The sequence below is a fragment of the Saccopteryx leptura genome, chromosome 1, assembly GCF_036850995.1.
Source record: "Saccopteryx leptura isolate mSacLep1 chromosome 1, mSacLep1_pri_phased_curated, whole genome shotgun sequence".
NCBI classification, from domain to species: Eukaryota; Metazoa; Chordata; class Mammalia; order Chiroptera; family Emballonuridae; genus Saccopteryx; species Saccopteryx leptura.
The window spans coordinates 203561170-203579257 of record NC_089503.1 but is presented as its reverse complement, the minus strand read 5'-3'; the positions used below and the strand labels follow the sequence as shown (position 1 = coordinate 203579257).

Genomic DNA, 18088 nt, shown 5'->3' with positions numbered 1-18088 from the left:
AGTGGATTAGGTCTGCTGTGGAAGGGGTGGACAGAGAAGGTGTTTGTGAATTTATGGGGGCCCTTTAAGTGCCAACTGAGATTTCTGAATTCTTTACTTTAAGTAGGTGCAGAAAGGTGTCCAAGTAAAGGAAACCAGCATACAGGACTAGTTCCGTCCTGTGGGAATGAAGGAAAACAGAGTAGGCCACCAGTCAGAGAATTAATGCAGTATTCAAAGCAGGAATATCACAACTGAGATTGTTATGGGAGGAGGGAGGGGGTGTCCATCCTAGACCAGGTCAGGGCTTAGAATAAGTTGCTCAGAAAACTAAAAAAAAAATTAAAGAAGAAAGGAAAAGAGGAAGGGTTTCAAGTGCGAAGAAGCCATTTATTTTATCAAGGGTATGAAACACTTTTTACTTCCCATGGCAATGTTGGTTACCTACCCAAATTCCTCACCCTACTTAATTCCTTGACAAAAGAACTTCAATACTGCTCAATTCTTCTATTTCTACTAAACCAACCAGGAAAAAGAGCCTATACTATTCAGCTCCAAGTAAATCCTGCTTGGTCTAAGCCAGTAGTTCTAAACTAGTATCATTTCTATAGGGCAGGGGTCAGGAACCTTTTTGGCTGAGAGCCATGAATGCCACATATTTTAAAATGTAATTCCATGAGAGCCATACAATGACCCGTGTACACTATGCATTAACCAATAAAAATTTGGTGTTATCCTGGAGGACATGTGTGATTGGCTCCAGCCACCCACAACCATGAATATGAGTGGTAGGAAATAGATTGTAATACATGAGAATGTTTTATATTTTTAACTTTTTTTTTTATTATTAAAGATTTGTCTGCGAGCCAGGTGCAGCCATCAAAAGAGCCACATGGCTCATGAGCCATAGGTTCCTGACCCCTGCTATAGGGCATGTGTGTGGGGTGGATGGAAAGACGCTTGTTTTGGTTTTCCTTTTCTTTTTTCTTTTTGGTGTCACAATGCCTGGGTGCACTCTTGACGTTTAGTGGGAAGGGGCCAATGATGCTAAAAGTCCAGTAACTTGTTGCCACAGTCCTGCGTAAGAACTGCCAAAACCAGGTAAACACTAACCCGTCACGGTGGCCCCATGCTCTTTGTCATTTACTGCTTTAGGGAAGAGGTCATGACCCACTTCCGGTCAGAAAGATAGGGGTGTCCTGCTGTACAGCCTCTGGCTGTGGGGGGGTGGAGTGTCTTTTTGCTGGTTGATGTTGTCCCAACTGTATGACACCCAGGATTGCTACAGCCATCTCCCCCCCCCCCCAAAAAAAAAAACCCAATTTCTTCTCAATCTTCTTGTTTCCATCACTCTAATCCTTAACATTAGGATGACTCCTCGTTCAGACTTGCCTGGTATAATATCGCGATTTTACTAATCCTGTTCTCTCGATGTAATTAATAGTGCACCCTTTCACTCCCAAATGTATTACAGATCAGAGGTCAGATGACATGGTCACTTCCTAATTCCCAATGCAATCCTGTTCACTCCGCCTCACGAAAATACCGCTCAAGCAGGGGTCACCAAACTATGTGGCCGGTGGGGTTTTTGGTAACTCCAGGGAGGGGGGGGGGGTGTTTTTCACATTTTTAAATGGTTGGTGCACAAAATATTAACACTTCCGTGTCTATAAATCAAGTTTCACTGGAACCCGGCCCTGCTGACTCCTTTAAGTACATGCCTGTGGCTGGTCCGTGACACAGGCCGAGGGGCAGCCCGCCCCCACCATGCTCGTGCGTGGGGCCTCGTGGAAAAGCCCGCACACCCCCGCTCTGACCGCACCATGAACGCTCATCTCCCGCACCTGCTACGCAAACGCGCGACCCCTCCCTGGACTCCCCTTCTCGCCCCCATTCCCACCCCCCACCCCAGGAGAGCCCTCTGGGGGAGGCCTGCCACGGGCGTTCTCGTTCTCTCCCGGGGCTCCTCCGAAAGCGCCCCCCCCCCCGCTATAAAACCTAGTCCTTTTCCAGACTTCGCTCCCCAGAGCCGAAGCGAACACTCCGCGCCCCGGCCGCACGCCTCGCGCCGGCCCGGCCTCTGCTCCACGCGTTCGGTTCATCCTGCACGACGGCCGTGCGGCAGGGGGGCCGGGGTGCGGCGGAGCGCGAGGACGCGGCGACCCAGACAGACCCGGGCAGGTGACAGCGCGTCCACTCGCGTGCGCCAGGGCGCGGAGTCCGCACGGGGGCTCCCGCGGGGACACCGAGGCCGGAGGTCGAGACGGTTTCGGGAACGACGTCGCCTTCCGTCTAAAGGCCGCAAGAACGCTCTCCCCCGGCCGCCGCCGCCGCGGGCTCCACGCGCTCTCCGCACGCGGGGGACCGGCAGCTCGACCTGTGCGCCCGTGTTCCCGGCGCCCCGGGAAGGGACAGCCGCCCCTCGCAAGGTCGCGCCGGCAGTTAAGTCTATCGCGGCCTCCCACCAGCCACCAGCGGTCCCCGCGGCCTCTACGGAGCACGTGAAGCGCCCAGGCGGAGCGACAGCCGACAAGCGGGAGCTCGCTGACGCGGACCCAGGGCTGCGAAGGGAAGCGATTCTGGGGCGCACGCGCACGGCGAAGGAGCTGGGCGGGGCGGGGCTGCCGGAGGAAAGGAGAGCGCGTGGCGCTCCGACTCCCGCGCACGCGCCATGGTGTCGCCCCGCCCCTGAGCGCGCGTCCGGAGCAGCATCTTTTTTCAACCCCGGCCACTCCCCTCAACGAGCCGAGGCTGAGAGCGAGAGCAGGGAAGTGTGGGGCGAGGTGGGCGGAGCGTCGCCCGCGAGCGCGGCCCGCAAAGGAGGGGTGGAGGAGGGAGAACCTCGACAACGTTACCCCGTCAACAGCCAATCGGGAGCCGGCCTGGCCCCGCCCCCTCCCCTCACGTTATTGGCTGCGAGGCCCCCGGGTGGGCGGGGCTGGCCGCGGGATTGGGGAGGGCAGGGGGCGGGGACGAGGAGGAAGGCGCTGGCGGGCAGTGATGGCGGCGGGTGATGGGGACGTGAAGCCAGGCACCCTGGGGAGCGGCAGTGAGAGCGGCAGCGACGGCAGCAGCGGGAGCCTAGGCGGCGCGGGAGCGGGAGCGGCAGCGGAAGGGGGCGGCTGGGCGGCAGCGGCGTTGGCCCTGCTGACGGGAGGCGGGGAGATGCTGCTGAACGTGGCGCTGGTGGCGCTGGTGCTGCTGGGGGCCTACCGGCTGTGGGTGCGCTGGGGGCGCCGGGGTCTGGGCGCCCGGCCCGGGCCGGGCGAGGAGAGCCCGGCCTCCGCTCTGCCGCGCATGAAGAAGCGCGACTTCAGCCTGGAGCAGCTGCGCCAGTACGACGGCGCCCGCACCCCGCGCATCCTGCTCGCGGTCAATGGGAAAGTCTTCGACGTGACCAAAGGCAGCAAGTTCTACGGCCCTGGTGAGCGGGAGCGGGAGGGGGGACCCCTGCGGCTCGGGCCTCACCCCCTCTCGATGGGGAGGACTCGGGGCGCCGGGTCGTCGGCCCAGCTTTCTCCGAGTCTGGACCTCCGCGCCTCGGCGGCCGCACCTGGGACGGCCCGCCCCGCACACGCCCCCGGCCGCGAGCACCTCCAGCTGGTCCCGCAGTCGGGGGCCCCTGTCGCCCTGGAAGCAGCTCTCAGCTGGCATCTGGATCCCGTCGCGTTTCCCCTCGCAGCCTTCCCGGGGGCTGAAGATTTCAAAAGCCTCGCGGTTGTCAGCAGTCCATCCAGCCTTCCCGGGCTGTCTGATTCCAGGGCTAGGCGGGGGCGGGAGGCACGGAAGGTGTCTCTAGGAGGGGCCTCGAGTTCTGGGCGCCGTCCTTCACAGCTCTTCGTTCTTGTCTTTTTGCCACAAGTCTCCTTTTCCCACTACTGCTCCCCATAGGGCCACGGTGTGTGTAGTACACGTAGTCCCCAGTCCCAGCGCCCGAGCCAGGGAGGTCTGGGCATATAAGCAACACTTCACACTTTTTTTAAAAAAACTAGTTTTTGTGTGGCGATGCTTTCCAAGATTGACAACGTCTGTTGGATGAGAACAGACCAGAATGCAGATCTGAAGAAAGACTAGTAAGGGATTCGCCCAGAGTTTTGGAGGTGGAGCTCCTGTACCCAGCAGGCACATCAGTTTGGTGTTTCTTTCTCTCTCTGCTCTTTTCTTTTTCTTTCTTTCGTTCTTCCTTTCTTTTGCTCTTTCTTTCTTTTCTCTTTCGCTTTTCTTTCCTCTCTTTCTTCCTTTCCTTTCGTCTTTTTTTCCTTTTTTTTTTTTTTTGTAGTAGGAAGGCAAGTATTCAAATACATGTCGGTAGTGACTTGCTGTACTTTAACAGAGAAAAAGAAAAAAACTTTTAAAAGCTATAAATTCATACCCCCATGCACCAGTTTTGCAAGTTACACCTATCTAGAACTTTGCTTTCGGAGAACTGTGTGTAGGGCGTTTGGTATAGCAATCCTTCTTTTACTACCTACTTATAGCATACACTTCAGGTTATGCTAATAAGCTTCAGTTCAGACTTATGGATCCTGTTGCTATACCATTAAATTGATTGTATAGTACATCCTGGTTGTGTGGTAATTAATTCTAAGGTTTTTTAAAAAGTGCCTATAGTAAGACATAAGTAATGAAATTAGAGAACAAGAGTGAGTTATGCAGTACATCCATGCCTTGAAGTCAAGGGGGTTGGCAAGTCTTAAAGACAAGTTGGTCTCTTTGATTCAGTCTTTTGGTATATATGATTTACACCTGCAAGTATATACTTCTGATTTCAGTGCTACTTGGTTACAAGATAGTTTAGAAGTGCTTTGGTGTGTTGTATGTTAATTAGAATAGAGGTAAGAAATTGGAGATTTTGTGTGTATTTGTTAGTCGCCTGTATTTTTGTGTGTATGTCTATATTTAACCTTACTAAGTTGTAGATAGCTTATAAAGTATTTGCTTCTAATTATATGAATATGGAAAACAGATGCCTTATATCAGCCTAAATAGTTATTAGTACTTTTTTGTTTACATAAGAGCATGTGAGACAAGAAGATAGGGCCAAAGTACATTATTTAGATGTACAGACCAAATTAAATACAGTAGCTAATTTGGAGGGTTTTTTTAGTCAGAATTTACACGGTATTTTGTACCTAAAGTGTTCCCCCTCTGATACTAAACTGTGTGTTCAGTAATTAGAAATTGTGTACTGGTTTAGAATTTTTAATAGAGAGCTTATCCAACTAAAAGATCTGCTTCTGTAGCCCCTGCCTAAACTGAGAGTGAAGCAAAGAAAGTTTTAGTGCAAAGACCCATATTGGTCCTCACACATTGTGCCTTGCCACTGTCTGAAAATAGCTAGGCAACACAGCCATAGACATAGTTTGGCAGCCTCCAGCAGCAAATGTTCTACAACAGAAATTAAAAATTAAGATAAGAGTCATAGGTGTAATGTAGATAGGCTTTGTGTGGCTTGAGCAGTGAGGGGACTCAAACAACAAGGGAGAAGTCCGTTTTAGGTGATCTTCTCCCAATTCCCAGCTCCTGATCAGCAGCCTGAGAGTGACAGGCAATAATTTTATTCTAGGCATTTATTGTTCAACAACCTAATAGAGATACTTGGAATATTTTAATATTGAAAGGAACCTTAAAGGTATCCAGATCATCTGATGGGCTTGGAATATGTAAAAGATAACAGCACTTTGCAAAAGTCTTGAAGCCGAATTTCTGGCTATGAAACAGATAGATATAAGTTCAGTTTTGGATTTCTTCTTTATTTTCATCCTCAGATTAATTAAACAGAATAATTCAAGCAGTCATCCTTATCTGAGAATCTTTGTAGCTTGAAAGAATGAGCTAAGGGCACCAGAAATCCTAGTTTCTATGCTTAGCCAATATCTACTCCCGTTTTACAATAATAGTTTTAGAGTTCAAGATTTGTTTTCTAAAGGTTTTCTTTTTTCTATGTTGAAGATTCTTTTTTGGTCATTTTTAAAGTGCAAGTCCTTAAATATTGACAGTTTAGTGTTTAAGCACATGCTGACAAACAGTTGACATTAACTACATTTGTCAATATTAAATTTAGTAACAGTTGGGGCACTCAGCCAGCATGTGAAGAAAGTGGTCATGTGAGAAACAATGAATGTGGGAGGAGAAAGGAAACCAGATTGGTTAAGGACCTACTACACCACCAGGTGAATGAAGTTGTCCTCTGCACTGGGCCTCAGTGAGGGGAGTAGGTAGCCCTGCTCTGCGGACGCAGCCTGAGGTTTCGGGGCTTGGGTAAATTGGCTGCGCATACACAGATGTGGCATTCAGATCCCGATATATTTGACCACAAAGGCTATCTATGGTATTTCAGATCAACTGCTTTTTGGGATAAACTTGTAAAGAAGCTATCTTTCTGTTGTTGTTTTATACCCTCTTCTGATTCCCATAAGCATTTGGAGCCTCAAAAAAACACTTTCACGGCGGCTTTGTGTTGTATCGTCCGGTATGGAAGCCACAAACTACATGGGGCATTTGACATTTATTAGATTAAATATAATTTCTGATTGAATTCCTCATTCACACTTGTGACATTTCAGGTACTCAGTAGCCACATAGTTAAAATATTGAACAGTGACTCCATAGGATATTGCCATCTCTGAAGATGTTCTGATTTTACATATGTGGAAATCAACTCAAAGACATTTGGCCCAAAGTCACATATCTAGTAAGTGGCAAAGTGAGAAATCAAACCCAGTGCAACTGGTTTCACAGCTGTCCTTTCCCATTGTATCACAACATAATTTCACAGGTTTCTAGAGTCAATTAGGAAGATTCAAACAGATAGTATAATTTAATTTGATTTAATAGTGCTGCAGTGGAACTCTACTAAAAACAGTGGGAGTTTTTTCTTTTTTAAAGATTTTATTTGAGCCTGACCAGGCAGTGGCACAGTGGATAGAGCATAGGACTGGGATGCAGAGGACGCAGGTTAGAAACCCCGAGGTCGATGGCTTGAGCCTGGGCTGATCCAGCTCAACCTCTGGCTCACTACCTTGAGTGCAGGGTCACTGGCTTGAGCCCAAGGTCGCTGACTTAAACAGGGGGTCAGGGATCACTGATTCGGCTGTAGCCCCCTGGTCAAGCCACATGTGAGAAAGCAATCAATGAACAACTAAGGAGCTGCAAGGAAGAATTGATGCTTCTCATCTCTCTTCCTTCCTGTCTGTCCTGTCTCTGTCTCTCTCACACAAAAAAGAAAAAGATTTTATTTGATTTTAGCTATAGGAGCCGGCAGGGGTCGTCAAACTTTTTATAAAAACCACCCACTTTTGCAGTGCTGGTAGACCTGGTCCCTACCGCCCACTAGTGGGTGTTCCAGCTTTCATGAACGGCGCCAATCGCGGGGCTGTTTGGTTGCATGGTAGGGACCAGGTTGACCAGCACTGCAAAAGTGGGTGGTTTTTATAAAAAGTTTGATGACCCCTGGTTGCTTCTCCTATGTGCCTTGACCAGGCAAATCCAGGGTTTTGAACTCAGCAGACACTTTAGCCACTGTGCCACCATCACCACAGGTCAGGCAGACTGGGGTTTTTTTGCTTGCTTGTTTGTTTGTTTTAATTGATTGATTTTAGAGAGACATAAAGAAAGGAGAGAGAAAGAGAGGGGGGCAATTCATTTATTGTTCCACTTAGTTGTGCATTCATTGGTTGCTTCCCTTATGTGCCCTGACCTGGGATCGAACCTGCAACTTCAGCATTTCAGGATGACACTTCAACACACTGAGATAACCAGCTGGGGCCAGTGTTTTTATTCTTTAGGATGGCAAGAGATTATACAATTTACCTTTCTAATTGTTTATCACATATTTCTGAAATTTAGATACATTGCTTCCCCCTTATTCCAGGGAGAGTATTTTGATATATACAAAGCTATATTTTCTTCAGCTTTAACTTTTAAAATACCCTGGGGAAGCCTGACCTGAGGTGGTGCAGTGGATAAAGCTTCGACCTGGAAATGCTGAGGACGCCAGTTCGAAACCCTGGGCTTGCCTGGTCAAGGCACATATGGGAGTTGATGCTTCCAGCTCCTCCCATCTTCTCTCTCTGTCTCTCTCTCCTGTCTCTCTCCCTTTCTCTCTCCTCTCTAAAATGAATAAATAACATTTTAAAAAAATACCCTGGGGAAAAAAATTAGTCATACATAAGACATACCCAATGAGATGTCTAATATTTGGAAGGTTGGGGAAAAGAACACATACATGGACCTTTGGAGTGTTTTTCCTTTTTTTCCTGAACTTTATCTTGAATATGTTCACTTACAGTTTGCATAATTGCATTTAAAGCAAGAGTTGTAACATATATACCAGGCTCAACCTGCCCTACCCCTTCCTGGATGTCCTACTGACATTACCCAGCTTTCGTCCCAGCTTTGTTTTGAAGCCAACTGAGTCCGCTAGGGCTTAATGCCTATTCACATCCATTACCTACCAGTGAGAAAAAGGATCTGCTTAGTTTTCTGATGAATTTTAATAGTCTGCTCAAATGGATACTCGTTTTTTCTACAATACCTACGTGGTTGGCTCCTCTGAGTTAAATATCATTCTTTGTTTTTAGTCTTTGAGGAAATTTTGTGTTAAAGACTACTGCCAAGTATAAAAGGATAGCTTAGCCTGACTGGTGGTGGTGGTGGAGGAGTAGATAGAGAGTATCGACCTGGGACGCCAAGGTCCCAGGTTCCAAACCCTGAGACCTTGGCGTCAGTTTGAGTGCGGGCTTGTTGACATGATCCCACAGACACTGGTTTGAGCCTCCCAGTCAAGGCACATATAAGAAGCAGTAAATGAACAGCTAAAGTGATGCAACTATGAGTTGATGCTTTTTGTCTCTCCACTTCCTGTCTCTGTCTCCTCTCAAAATAAAAGGAAAGCATGTATAAAGGAGTAAGACACTATTTAAGCTGGAAGAAAAGAGGAGATTTAGTAACACATGGAGTTAGCCATTTATCTTTTAACAGTACTTTTCAACCTGTGGCATAGCCAACTCCTCGTGCCAGCCCCTGGCCCGCCCATACCCATGACAGACAGACATCACTAAGTAACTGCTGTGCTCTTAGAACCCCCATCCCATCTCCAGATCTTTAATACAGGATTTCAGCTCCATTTTTAAATACTAAGAAAGTGTTGGCTGGATTTCATTACAGTGCTACTTACTGTACTTACTGGTTTTCAGATTTGACTTCTACCTGTACTTGATTAGTGTTAATTTCTTTGGTATTTCTTTTTCCGTCCTTTTACTTTTAACCAATCTGTTATGTTTTATTTTTCCCTTATAAATAACCAATAGCTGGGTGTTTTTCACTCACTGTTATAAACACTATGTCTTTTAACAGCTTAATAAGTTTGTTATTACTATTTAGATTTATTTCTACCATCGTATTTACTAATTTCTTTTTACCATACTTTTCTTTGCCTCTTTTCCCCATTTTTTCTTCCCCCTTCTCAGGTCAGTTTTCAAAAATTTCTTCCACTTTTTTATGCATTCTGTTTATCTGTTCTTTTGGTGATTTCCTTAAGCTTTTGCTAGAGACACTATTCTGAACAATGTAAGAATTTCAGCCAAACACTTTTGAAGTAGGAAAAAAAACCCTGTCTCTTTAAGACGCTGTTCTGGCATTTACAGAATGTCTTAATAAATATACCAAACTACCACATACACAGATGGATGGGTCCCTTGGAGTTGTTACTATAGGGCATAGCCATGTCCCAGGTTAGAAAGCGTTAACTCCACTCCCGCCTCCCCCACCCTATTTTCAGTGTTACTGCTGTTAGACTTTTAGTTCTACTGTGATTTTTCAGACCCCACCCCCAAATTGGTTAAATTTTTATTACCTTTTTTCAGTAGTCAACATAATTATTATTTTCTTTATTCACTACTGTTTCTTGCATCTTATTCCTTTTTTCAGGGTTCCGTTTTCATTTTAGAGAGGTGTGTGTCATAATTTTAGTGAGGTAGAAAAATATTCCGGTGTGTGTCATAATTTTAGTGAGGTAGAAAAATATTCCTTTTGTCTTCCCTCACTCAGGAATAATAGTTTTCGGATATAAAATTAGATTCTTGTACCTAAAATCTTCAGTGCTATTGTGCCACTATCTTTTACTTCTCTTCAAGTCTAGTTTTGGTTTTTCATTCCTTTGATGAATATATTTTTTCCCTTTGGTTGTACAGCAGGTCCTTGAATAACTGTTTTATTCAACATTTTGTTATAACAATGAGAAAAATAAATGATTCCCAACTGGGGCCCTGTCTGTGGAGTTTGCATATTCACCCCATGTCTGCATAGGTTTTCTCTGAGGACTGTGATTTCCTCCCACATCCCAGAGATGTGCATGTTAGGTGAGCTGGCGTGTCTATGTTGTCTCAGTCTAAGTGAACATAGATGTTAGTGCCCTGTGATGGACAGGCATCCTGTCCAGGTGGGTCCCTTCTTAACCCCGAGCTGCTGGGATAAGTTCTGGGCTCCCTTGACCCTGAACTGGAATGTGCAGGTTGAAAAGAATTCCCTTGTTTTTATTCATCTTTCTTAAATGTATAGCTCACATTTATGTTAATGTTTAATATTACAAGTGGTTTGAGTCTTTATTTAGAACTTGGTGATATTTTTGTGACCAGAAAGATGCCGTAGGAACTTAACTCTTGCTTATGTCAGCTAGTTTATGGTAAAATATTTTAGATCCCTAACTCGAGTTTGTATATGGTACTTATCCAGTGGATGTTCTGTCAATTATTTTTAGATGCCAAAATGAATTAACAGCAGCCAGTAAAGCATCATTTGCAAGCAAACTGGCCTTCAAACCTAACTGCTCGAGTTTCCTGTCCTCCCTAGTTCCTTAGTCTTTATTTCTGAATACAAGTTTTGGGGTATCTGAAATAATGGAAATTTAAGGCTTAAATTTTCAGAGTAAAGCTTTACTTTAGTCAAAAGATAGATTTTTTCACCAAGTTTCTTCTCATTGTCTCATCTAGTATCTGTGTGTGTTTTGAAATTAAGGCTGTGGGCAAGTATGAGTCATTGTGAAGTTTTTTTATTTGAGTTGTTCCTTTGAGACATTCTAAAATATTGTTAGGTTATATAAATAATTTCTGTTTTCTCCCCCAGCGGGTCCATATGGAATATTTGCTGGTAGGGATGCCTCCAGAGGACTGGCGACATTTTGTCTAGATAAAGATGCACTGAAAGACGAATATGATGATCTCTCAGATTTGAATGCTGTACAGATGGAGAGTGTTCGAGAATGGGAAATGCAGTTTAAAGGTACTTCATTTTGTTGGGTTCTTTGGAAATTATAATTTATAGCCAAAGAAAGTGAATGCTACTTCACATTTTTTAAGAGCCCAAGGATGCTGTATGTATTCATTGCCATTATTATTTGATATAGCTATATGATTGTTACTTGTGATTTATAAAATTCCTATTTAAAAATTGATTTGTTACAAACTATAAAATAACAAAAATGTGACACCTTTAGTGGTATAAGGCTTATTAAGTTAGTTTTTTAAAAATACAGGCTTATATTTAAAACTGAAGTGATTACTAATATAATAATATAATTTATTCTAAATTATTTTATTGACTTTACTCTTGGACCATAAGGAAAAATGTTATTTCTATTTTTAAAAATTCTTTTAAATTATATACTGATTTTAGAGAGAGAAAGAGGAAGGGGGGGAGAGAGAGAGACATCAACTTTGTTATACCACTCATTTATACACTCATTGGTTTATTTTTATTTTTTTAATTTTTTTTTTTTTCAGTGAGAGAGGGACAGATGGGCACAGACAGACAGGAAGGGAGAGAGATGAGAAGCATCAATTCTTCATTGTGCCAACTTAGTTCATTGATTGCTTTCTTACACGTGCCTTGACCAGGGGGCTGCAGCTGAGCCAGTGACCATGGGGTCATATCTGTGATCTCATACTCAAGCCAGTGACCCTACACTCAAGCTGGTGAGCCTGCGCTCAAGCCGTTGACCTCAGAGTTTTGAACCTGGGTTCTCTGCATCCCAGGCCGACGCCATACCCACTGCACCGCCACCTGGTTTGGCAGGCATCACTGGTTTATTCTTGTATGTGCCTTGGCTGGGGATCAAACCCATAATCTTGGCGTATTAGGACAATGCTCTAACCAGCTGAGCCACCAGGCCTTGGCTCATCTCTCTTATCATACCGTTGTGACATTAATCATTACCACCTATGGGACACTGGGGATGTAGGTGACCTGTGGACCTGTTGGAGCAGTTCTGGCTGCTGGCACTTTTATTGGTTCTGTATAAAGCAGACCTCCTCTCCTAACCTCTTGGTTTGTCAGTTATTTTAGTTAACCTAGATTCAGTTTCCTGACCAAGAAATAGCTGAACATGTATCAACTTGGACTTAATGTTCTGCATTAATCACCTGATATGTAAAAACAAGCAATGTAACATATCTAAGAAGAGAATTTGATAGAATAGTACATTTTATTTCATGTCAATTCTATCTATATAAAATCCAATACATTTATAGATTTTAAATAACCTGGAAACCCCTATGTTGCCAACTTGTACTTGTTTCTTTATACTTTGGGCTATTACGATTTAAAGAATTATTCCGAGACTTAGTGCATAATATAGAGTTAAACTAGTTTCAGACTATGTCTCCAGACCTAACACAAGAACCTGGGATAAGTAACTCTGAGGTGGGTCGTGGACATGCATATATATATATATATATATATATAAATTTTTATTAATGGTAATGGGATGACATTAATAAATCAGGGTACATATATTCAAAGAAAACATGTCTAGGTTATTTTGTCATTAAATTATGTTGCAAACCCCTCGCCCAAAGTCAGACTGTCCTCCGCCACCCTCTATCTAGTTCTCTGTGCCCCTCCCCCTCCCCCTAACTCTCTCCCTCCCTCCCTCCCATGTCCTCCCTCCCCCCACCCTTGGTAACCACCACACTCTTGTCCATGTCTCTTAGTCTCATTTTTATGTTCCACCAATGTATGGAACCATGTAGTTCTTGTTTTTTTCTGATTTACTTATTTCACTCCTTATAATGTTATCAAGATCCCACCATTTTGCTGTAAATGATCTGATGTCATCATTTCTTATGGCTGAGTAGTATTCCATAGTGTATATGTGCCACATCTTCTTTATCCAGTCTTCTATTGAAGGGCTTTTTGGTTGTTTCCATGTCTTGGCCACTGTGAACAGTGCTGCAATGAACATGGGGCTACATGTGTCTTCACGTATCAATGTTTCTGAGGTTTTGGGGTATATACCCAGTAGAGGGATTGCTGGGTCATAAGGTAGTTCTATTTGCAGTTTTTTGAGGAACCACCATACTTTCCTCCATAATGGTTGTACTACTTTACATTCCCACCAACAGTGAATGAGGGTTCTTTTTTCTCCACAGCCTCTCCAACATTTGCTATTACCCGTCTTGTTGATAATAGCTAATCTAACAGGAGTGAGGTGGTATCTCATTGTAGTTTTGATTTGCATTTCTCTAATAGCTAAAGAAGATGAGCATCTTTTCATATATCTGTTGGCCATTTGTATCTCTTCCTGGGAGAAGTGTCTGTTCATGTCCTCTTCCCATTTTTTTATTGGATTGTTTGTTTGTTTGTTGTTGAGTTTTATGAGTTCTTTGTAAATTTTAGATATTAGGCCCTTATCTGAGCTGTTGTTTGAAAATATCATTTCTCATTTAGTTGGCTGTCTGTTTATTTTGATATCAGTTTCTCTTGCTGAGCAGAAACTTTTTAGTCTGATGTAGTCCCATTCATTTATCTTTGCCTTCACTTCTCTTGCCATTGGAGTCAAGTTCATAAAATGTTCTTTAAAACCCAGGTCCATGATTTTAGTACCTATGTCTTCTTCTATGTACTTTATTGTTTCAGGTCTTATATTTAGGTCTTTGATCCATTTTGAATTAATTTTAGTACACGGGGACAGGCTGTAGTCGAGTTTCATTCTTTTGCATGTGGCTTTCCAGTTTTCCCAACACCATTTGTTGAAGAGGCTTTCTTTTCTCCATTGTGTGTTGTTGGCCCCTTTATCAAAGATTATTTGACCATATATATGTGGTTTTATTTCTGGGTTTTCTATTCTGTTCCATTGGTCTGAGTGTCTATTTTTCTGCCAATACCATGCTGTTTTGATTATCGTGGCCCTATAATATAGTTTAAAGTCAGGTATTGTAATGCCCCCAGCTTCATTCTTTTTCCTTAGGATTGTTTTGGCTATTCGGGGTTTTTTATAGTTCCATATAAATCTGATGATTTTTTGTTCCATTTCTTTAAAAAATCTCATAGGGATTTTGATGGGAATTGCATTAAATTTGTATATTGCTTTGGGTAATATGGCCATTTTGATTATATTTATTCTTCCTATCCAAGAACAAGGAATATTTTTCCATCTCATTGTATCTTTTTCGATTTCTCTTAACAATGCTTTGTAATTTTCATTATATAGGTCCTTTACGTTCTTTGTTATGTTTATTCCTAGGTATTTTATTTTTTTTGTTGCAATCGTGAAGGGGATTATTTTTTTGAGTTCGTTTTCTAGTATTTCATTGTTGGCATATAGAAAGGCTATGGACTTTTGTATGTTAATTTTGTATCCTGCGACCTTACTGTATTGGTTTATTGTTTCTAATAATCTTTTTGTGGAGTCCTTCGGGTTTTCGATGTATAGGATCATATCATCAGCAAAAAGTGATACCTTTACTTCTTCTTTTCCGATATGGATGCCTTTTATTTCTTTGTCTTGTCTGATTGCTCTGGCCAGAACTTCTAGCACCACGTTAAATAAGAGTGGAGAGAGTGGACAACCCTGTCTTGTTCCTGATTTAAGGTAGAAAGTCCTCAGTTTTATGACATGCATATATTTTTAAAAAGCTCTTTCTAAGTGATTCTGATGCAGTGTTCTTGATTAAGAAGTGGTAGTCTGGCCCTTGCCAGGTAGCTCAATTGGTTTAAAGCATTGTCTCCACACAACAAGGTAGTAGATTTGATCCCTGGTCAGGGCACATTCAACAACCAATGAATTCATGAATAAAGGGAATGACAAATGATGTCTCTCTCCCTCTCTCTCTCTCCCTCTCCCCCTTCCTCTCTAAAGTCAATAAATAAAAATATTAGAAAAAGAAGTGGTAGTATGGAACACTCTCCTGCAAAACACTATTCCCACACTTTATAAAATCCCTTTTTTTTTTTTTTTGTTCTAGCCTTACATGAGTATAAACACCAGACAAGGTGAGCAGTAGGAAATATTTAGCTTATTCTATACCACTGTTTCAGTGTTTTTCAACCACGGGTCCATGGACTGGTCTGCCAAAGATTTCATGCCTGTCTGTGAAAGAGTTAATCATCCTGATGTTGTATGAAGATTATAGTCCCAGTGATCTTAGTCAAATTTGCTTTTGCTCAGGGTGATTTCTGCCTTAGTGGTCCCCGAAATAATTCTGTTTTCACTGGTCACCAAATGTAAGAGGTTGAAAAGCACTGTTCATAATGAAGAGGCAAAAACACCTTCCCTGCTTTGTAATGGAATAGTGAAACATTTGATCACTACTGATTTTCTTTTGATGTGTCTTTCAGAAAAATATGATTATGTAGGCAGACTGCTAAAACCAGGAGAAGAACCGTCAGAATATACAGATGAAGAAGATACTAAAGATCACAATAAACAGGATTGAACTTTGTAAACAACCAAAGTCAGGGGCCTTCAGAACTGAAATTCTTACTCCCTTTCACAGAATGTCCAGCGTCTTTAGGTTTGGCTCACCTGCTGCAAAAAGCATTCAACAGATTGTGTACAAGCTGACTGAATCTCACTCTGAAGATCTGAATACTAGACAGTATTTATGCTGCCAAACTCTTGTTGCAGTGGTCTGGTTGAGGCTTCATTGTCCTGAAAAGGAGACAGAGATTTTTTTACAAAGCAAGAAAGTTACAAGGTTGTTTTTTCTTTATTTTTTTTTAAATCAAAGACAACTAGATATGTACTTGCTACTTAAGTGTACAATCTCAGAAATAGCAAAGGATTCCTACTTCACATGCTGCGCTTGTGTGAGGACTGAGGGAGGGGGAGCCGAGCAGGGGGCAGGGCACATCCGGTTCAGCAGTTAGGCTACGGTGACGTTCCAGTGTGAATTCCCAAACTCGTCTTGTTGGGCTTTGTCAGGGAAAAGGAGCAAACCTTTATTTCTAACAAATCTTTGGACATTAGGATGGGATTTCATGCTGATTTAAGTCAAAGTAACCCCAACAGTTAAGATCATTTGAAAGTAGTTTTTACCCCTTCTCTTCCCCTGGATGAAATCAATCTTCCTTGTGCCTTATTTCACTTACATAGACTTGAATTGTTTTTAGGGAAAGCCCCTGTGGGAATTAAGAAATCACTACAAGCAGCATTGAGACTGAAGTTGGAATATTCTGTTGACCGCAAAACCTTGATGTCATTCTGTGTACATAGAATGTAAAGGAATATTCAGTGTTACTGCCGTATATGTTAATTACACAAACTTAATTAGCATTGTAATGGCCAAGTGCATTCCCCCATGCTTTTCTCTCGACAAAAAATTGAAAACCAAATCAACAGCTCTATCCCCCAACAGCTGCCTCATGTTAGGAGTCTGACTCTCGCCACTCACCGGTGTGGGTCATGGGCCACCGTGTGGATGTTGTATGGGTGTGTCTGAATGTGTGTGAGCGCCTTGGAAGGGACTCTGCAGATACTGTAAATACCAGGATCGTTTTAATAAAGCATGTACAATAAACCAAAATAAGCTTGAGTTGGACTTTATATTACAAAATGTAAGCCAGTGCATTATGATATGGTAGTCAAGGTTGTGCATTTGATTCAAGATAAGGAAAAGTCTTGGAAATGACAAAGTGGACACTAGTTAACCAAACTGTACACGTTGTACCACATCCACTGTAACTTTAGGAAGATAGTCCACTTGTGGAACACTCAAGATCTGAGATTCAGGTAAGAATTGTAATATAAAAATGTAGATATTTTTACCTTATATTTTGATGCCAACTGGTTATACTAGAAGTAATAGCATTCCAGGTGGTAGTTATTGGCTACAAAACAGCAAAGACTATTATGCCAATAGTATTAAATTCTTCTAGTGTTAATTTGAAAAAGCCCTGATGTATCCAGTTACCTGATTTCATCATGACTGTTTGGGTCTATATTGGGGAAAAGTTACAACAAAACAGACAAATTTATTTATAAGTCATCAGTTAAAGAAAAGTCCTCTTTTCTGAGTATGATGTATGCAGAAGCCATCAAAGGGGAACTTTTAACTGCAATAAGCTAAAGTATGTAAAATACAGCAGGTCCTCAAATTACATTGTTTTGTTCAGTGTCCACGTTGAGAGGTGCTGTAGGAACTTGTTTATGTCAATTAACCTATAGTGAAATTGGTTTCACATGTCATTTAAAGTTGTAAAACCCATCAATGGTGTTAAGTGAGGACTGACTGTCCTACATTCTCTTATATTCAGTCTTGGAAGGTCTTGTACAAAATGATGGACTTCAGCCGACTCTTAGCTGAAGACTGGTTGTAACGCCTGAAGAGTTTTAGTAAATGCTTTGTGTGTTTTTCTGTAAAATATTTTCTAAACAAATTGGTTCATGTCCTATGTATTAAACTGATATATATGAATCATTTGAGCCTGAAGTTCAGATGTAAACATACACTTGTGAATACAGAAACCCTGAATATTCATGCAGTAAAAATTATGCAATATGTTAAGAAACATGAGTAATTTTGTGTTTTGAATTTGAAATAAACTTGTGTTCTATAGACGATTCCTCATTTTCAGTTGAGTGTTTCTCATCCTCAGGCAGTGTGTTGGGCAGATGTTGAATAAGGGGACAGGAGCTGTGGTGGTCTTGTTGTTTTTTCCCTCTTAGCCACTATTTCCCTAACTTGCTTGATGATCAGAATGACTTGAGGGTTAAAAATACAAAACCTTGGTCCCAATCCAAACTTTCAGCCCACTGAGCTGGAATTGAAAAGGAAGGGGTCCCAGACTCGTACCTGTAAGACGTGCCTTGGTAAGGCTTATGATCAGGCAT

General features: G+C 42.7%; 1 protein-coding gene across 1 annotated transcript; it reads left to right on the top strand.

Annotated features, from left to right (window-relative positions):
* The first annotated feature begins 2947 nt into the window (after positions 1 to 2947).
* On the top strand, positions 2948 to 17818 carry PGRMC2 (progesterone receptor membrane component 2). The gene is made up of 3 exons (XM_066385124.1): positions 2948 to 3403; positions 11104 to 11259; positions 15595 to 17818. The coding sequence occupies exons 1-3, from the start codon at positions 2980 to 2982 to the stop codon at positions 15690 to 15692; spliced, it is 678 nt and encodes a 225-aa protein (XP_066241221.1). The 5' UTR covers positions 2948 to 2979; the 3' UTR covers positions 15693 to 17818.
* The last annotated feature ends 270 nt before the right edge of the window (positions 17819 to 18088 follow it).

Excerpts from the sequence above, each read along its gene's own strand:
- PGRMC2 (XM_066385124.1), top strand. The coding sequence starts at position 2,980 with ATGGCGGCGGGTGATGGGGACGTGAAGCCAGGCACCCTGGGGAGCGGC. Across the intron at positions 3,404-11,103 it reads CAGCAAGTTCTACGGCCCTG|CGGGTCCATATGGAATATTT; the intron begins GTGAGCGGGAGC and ends TTTCTCCCCCAG. Across the intron at positions 11,260-15,594 it reads ATGGGAAATGCAGTTTAAAG|AAAAATATGATTATGTAGGC; the intron begins GTACTTCATTTT and ends TGTGTCTTTCAG.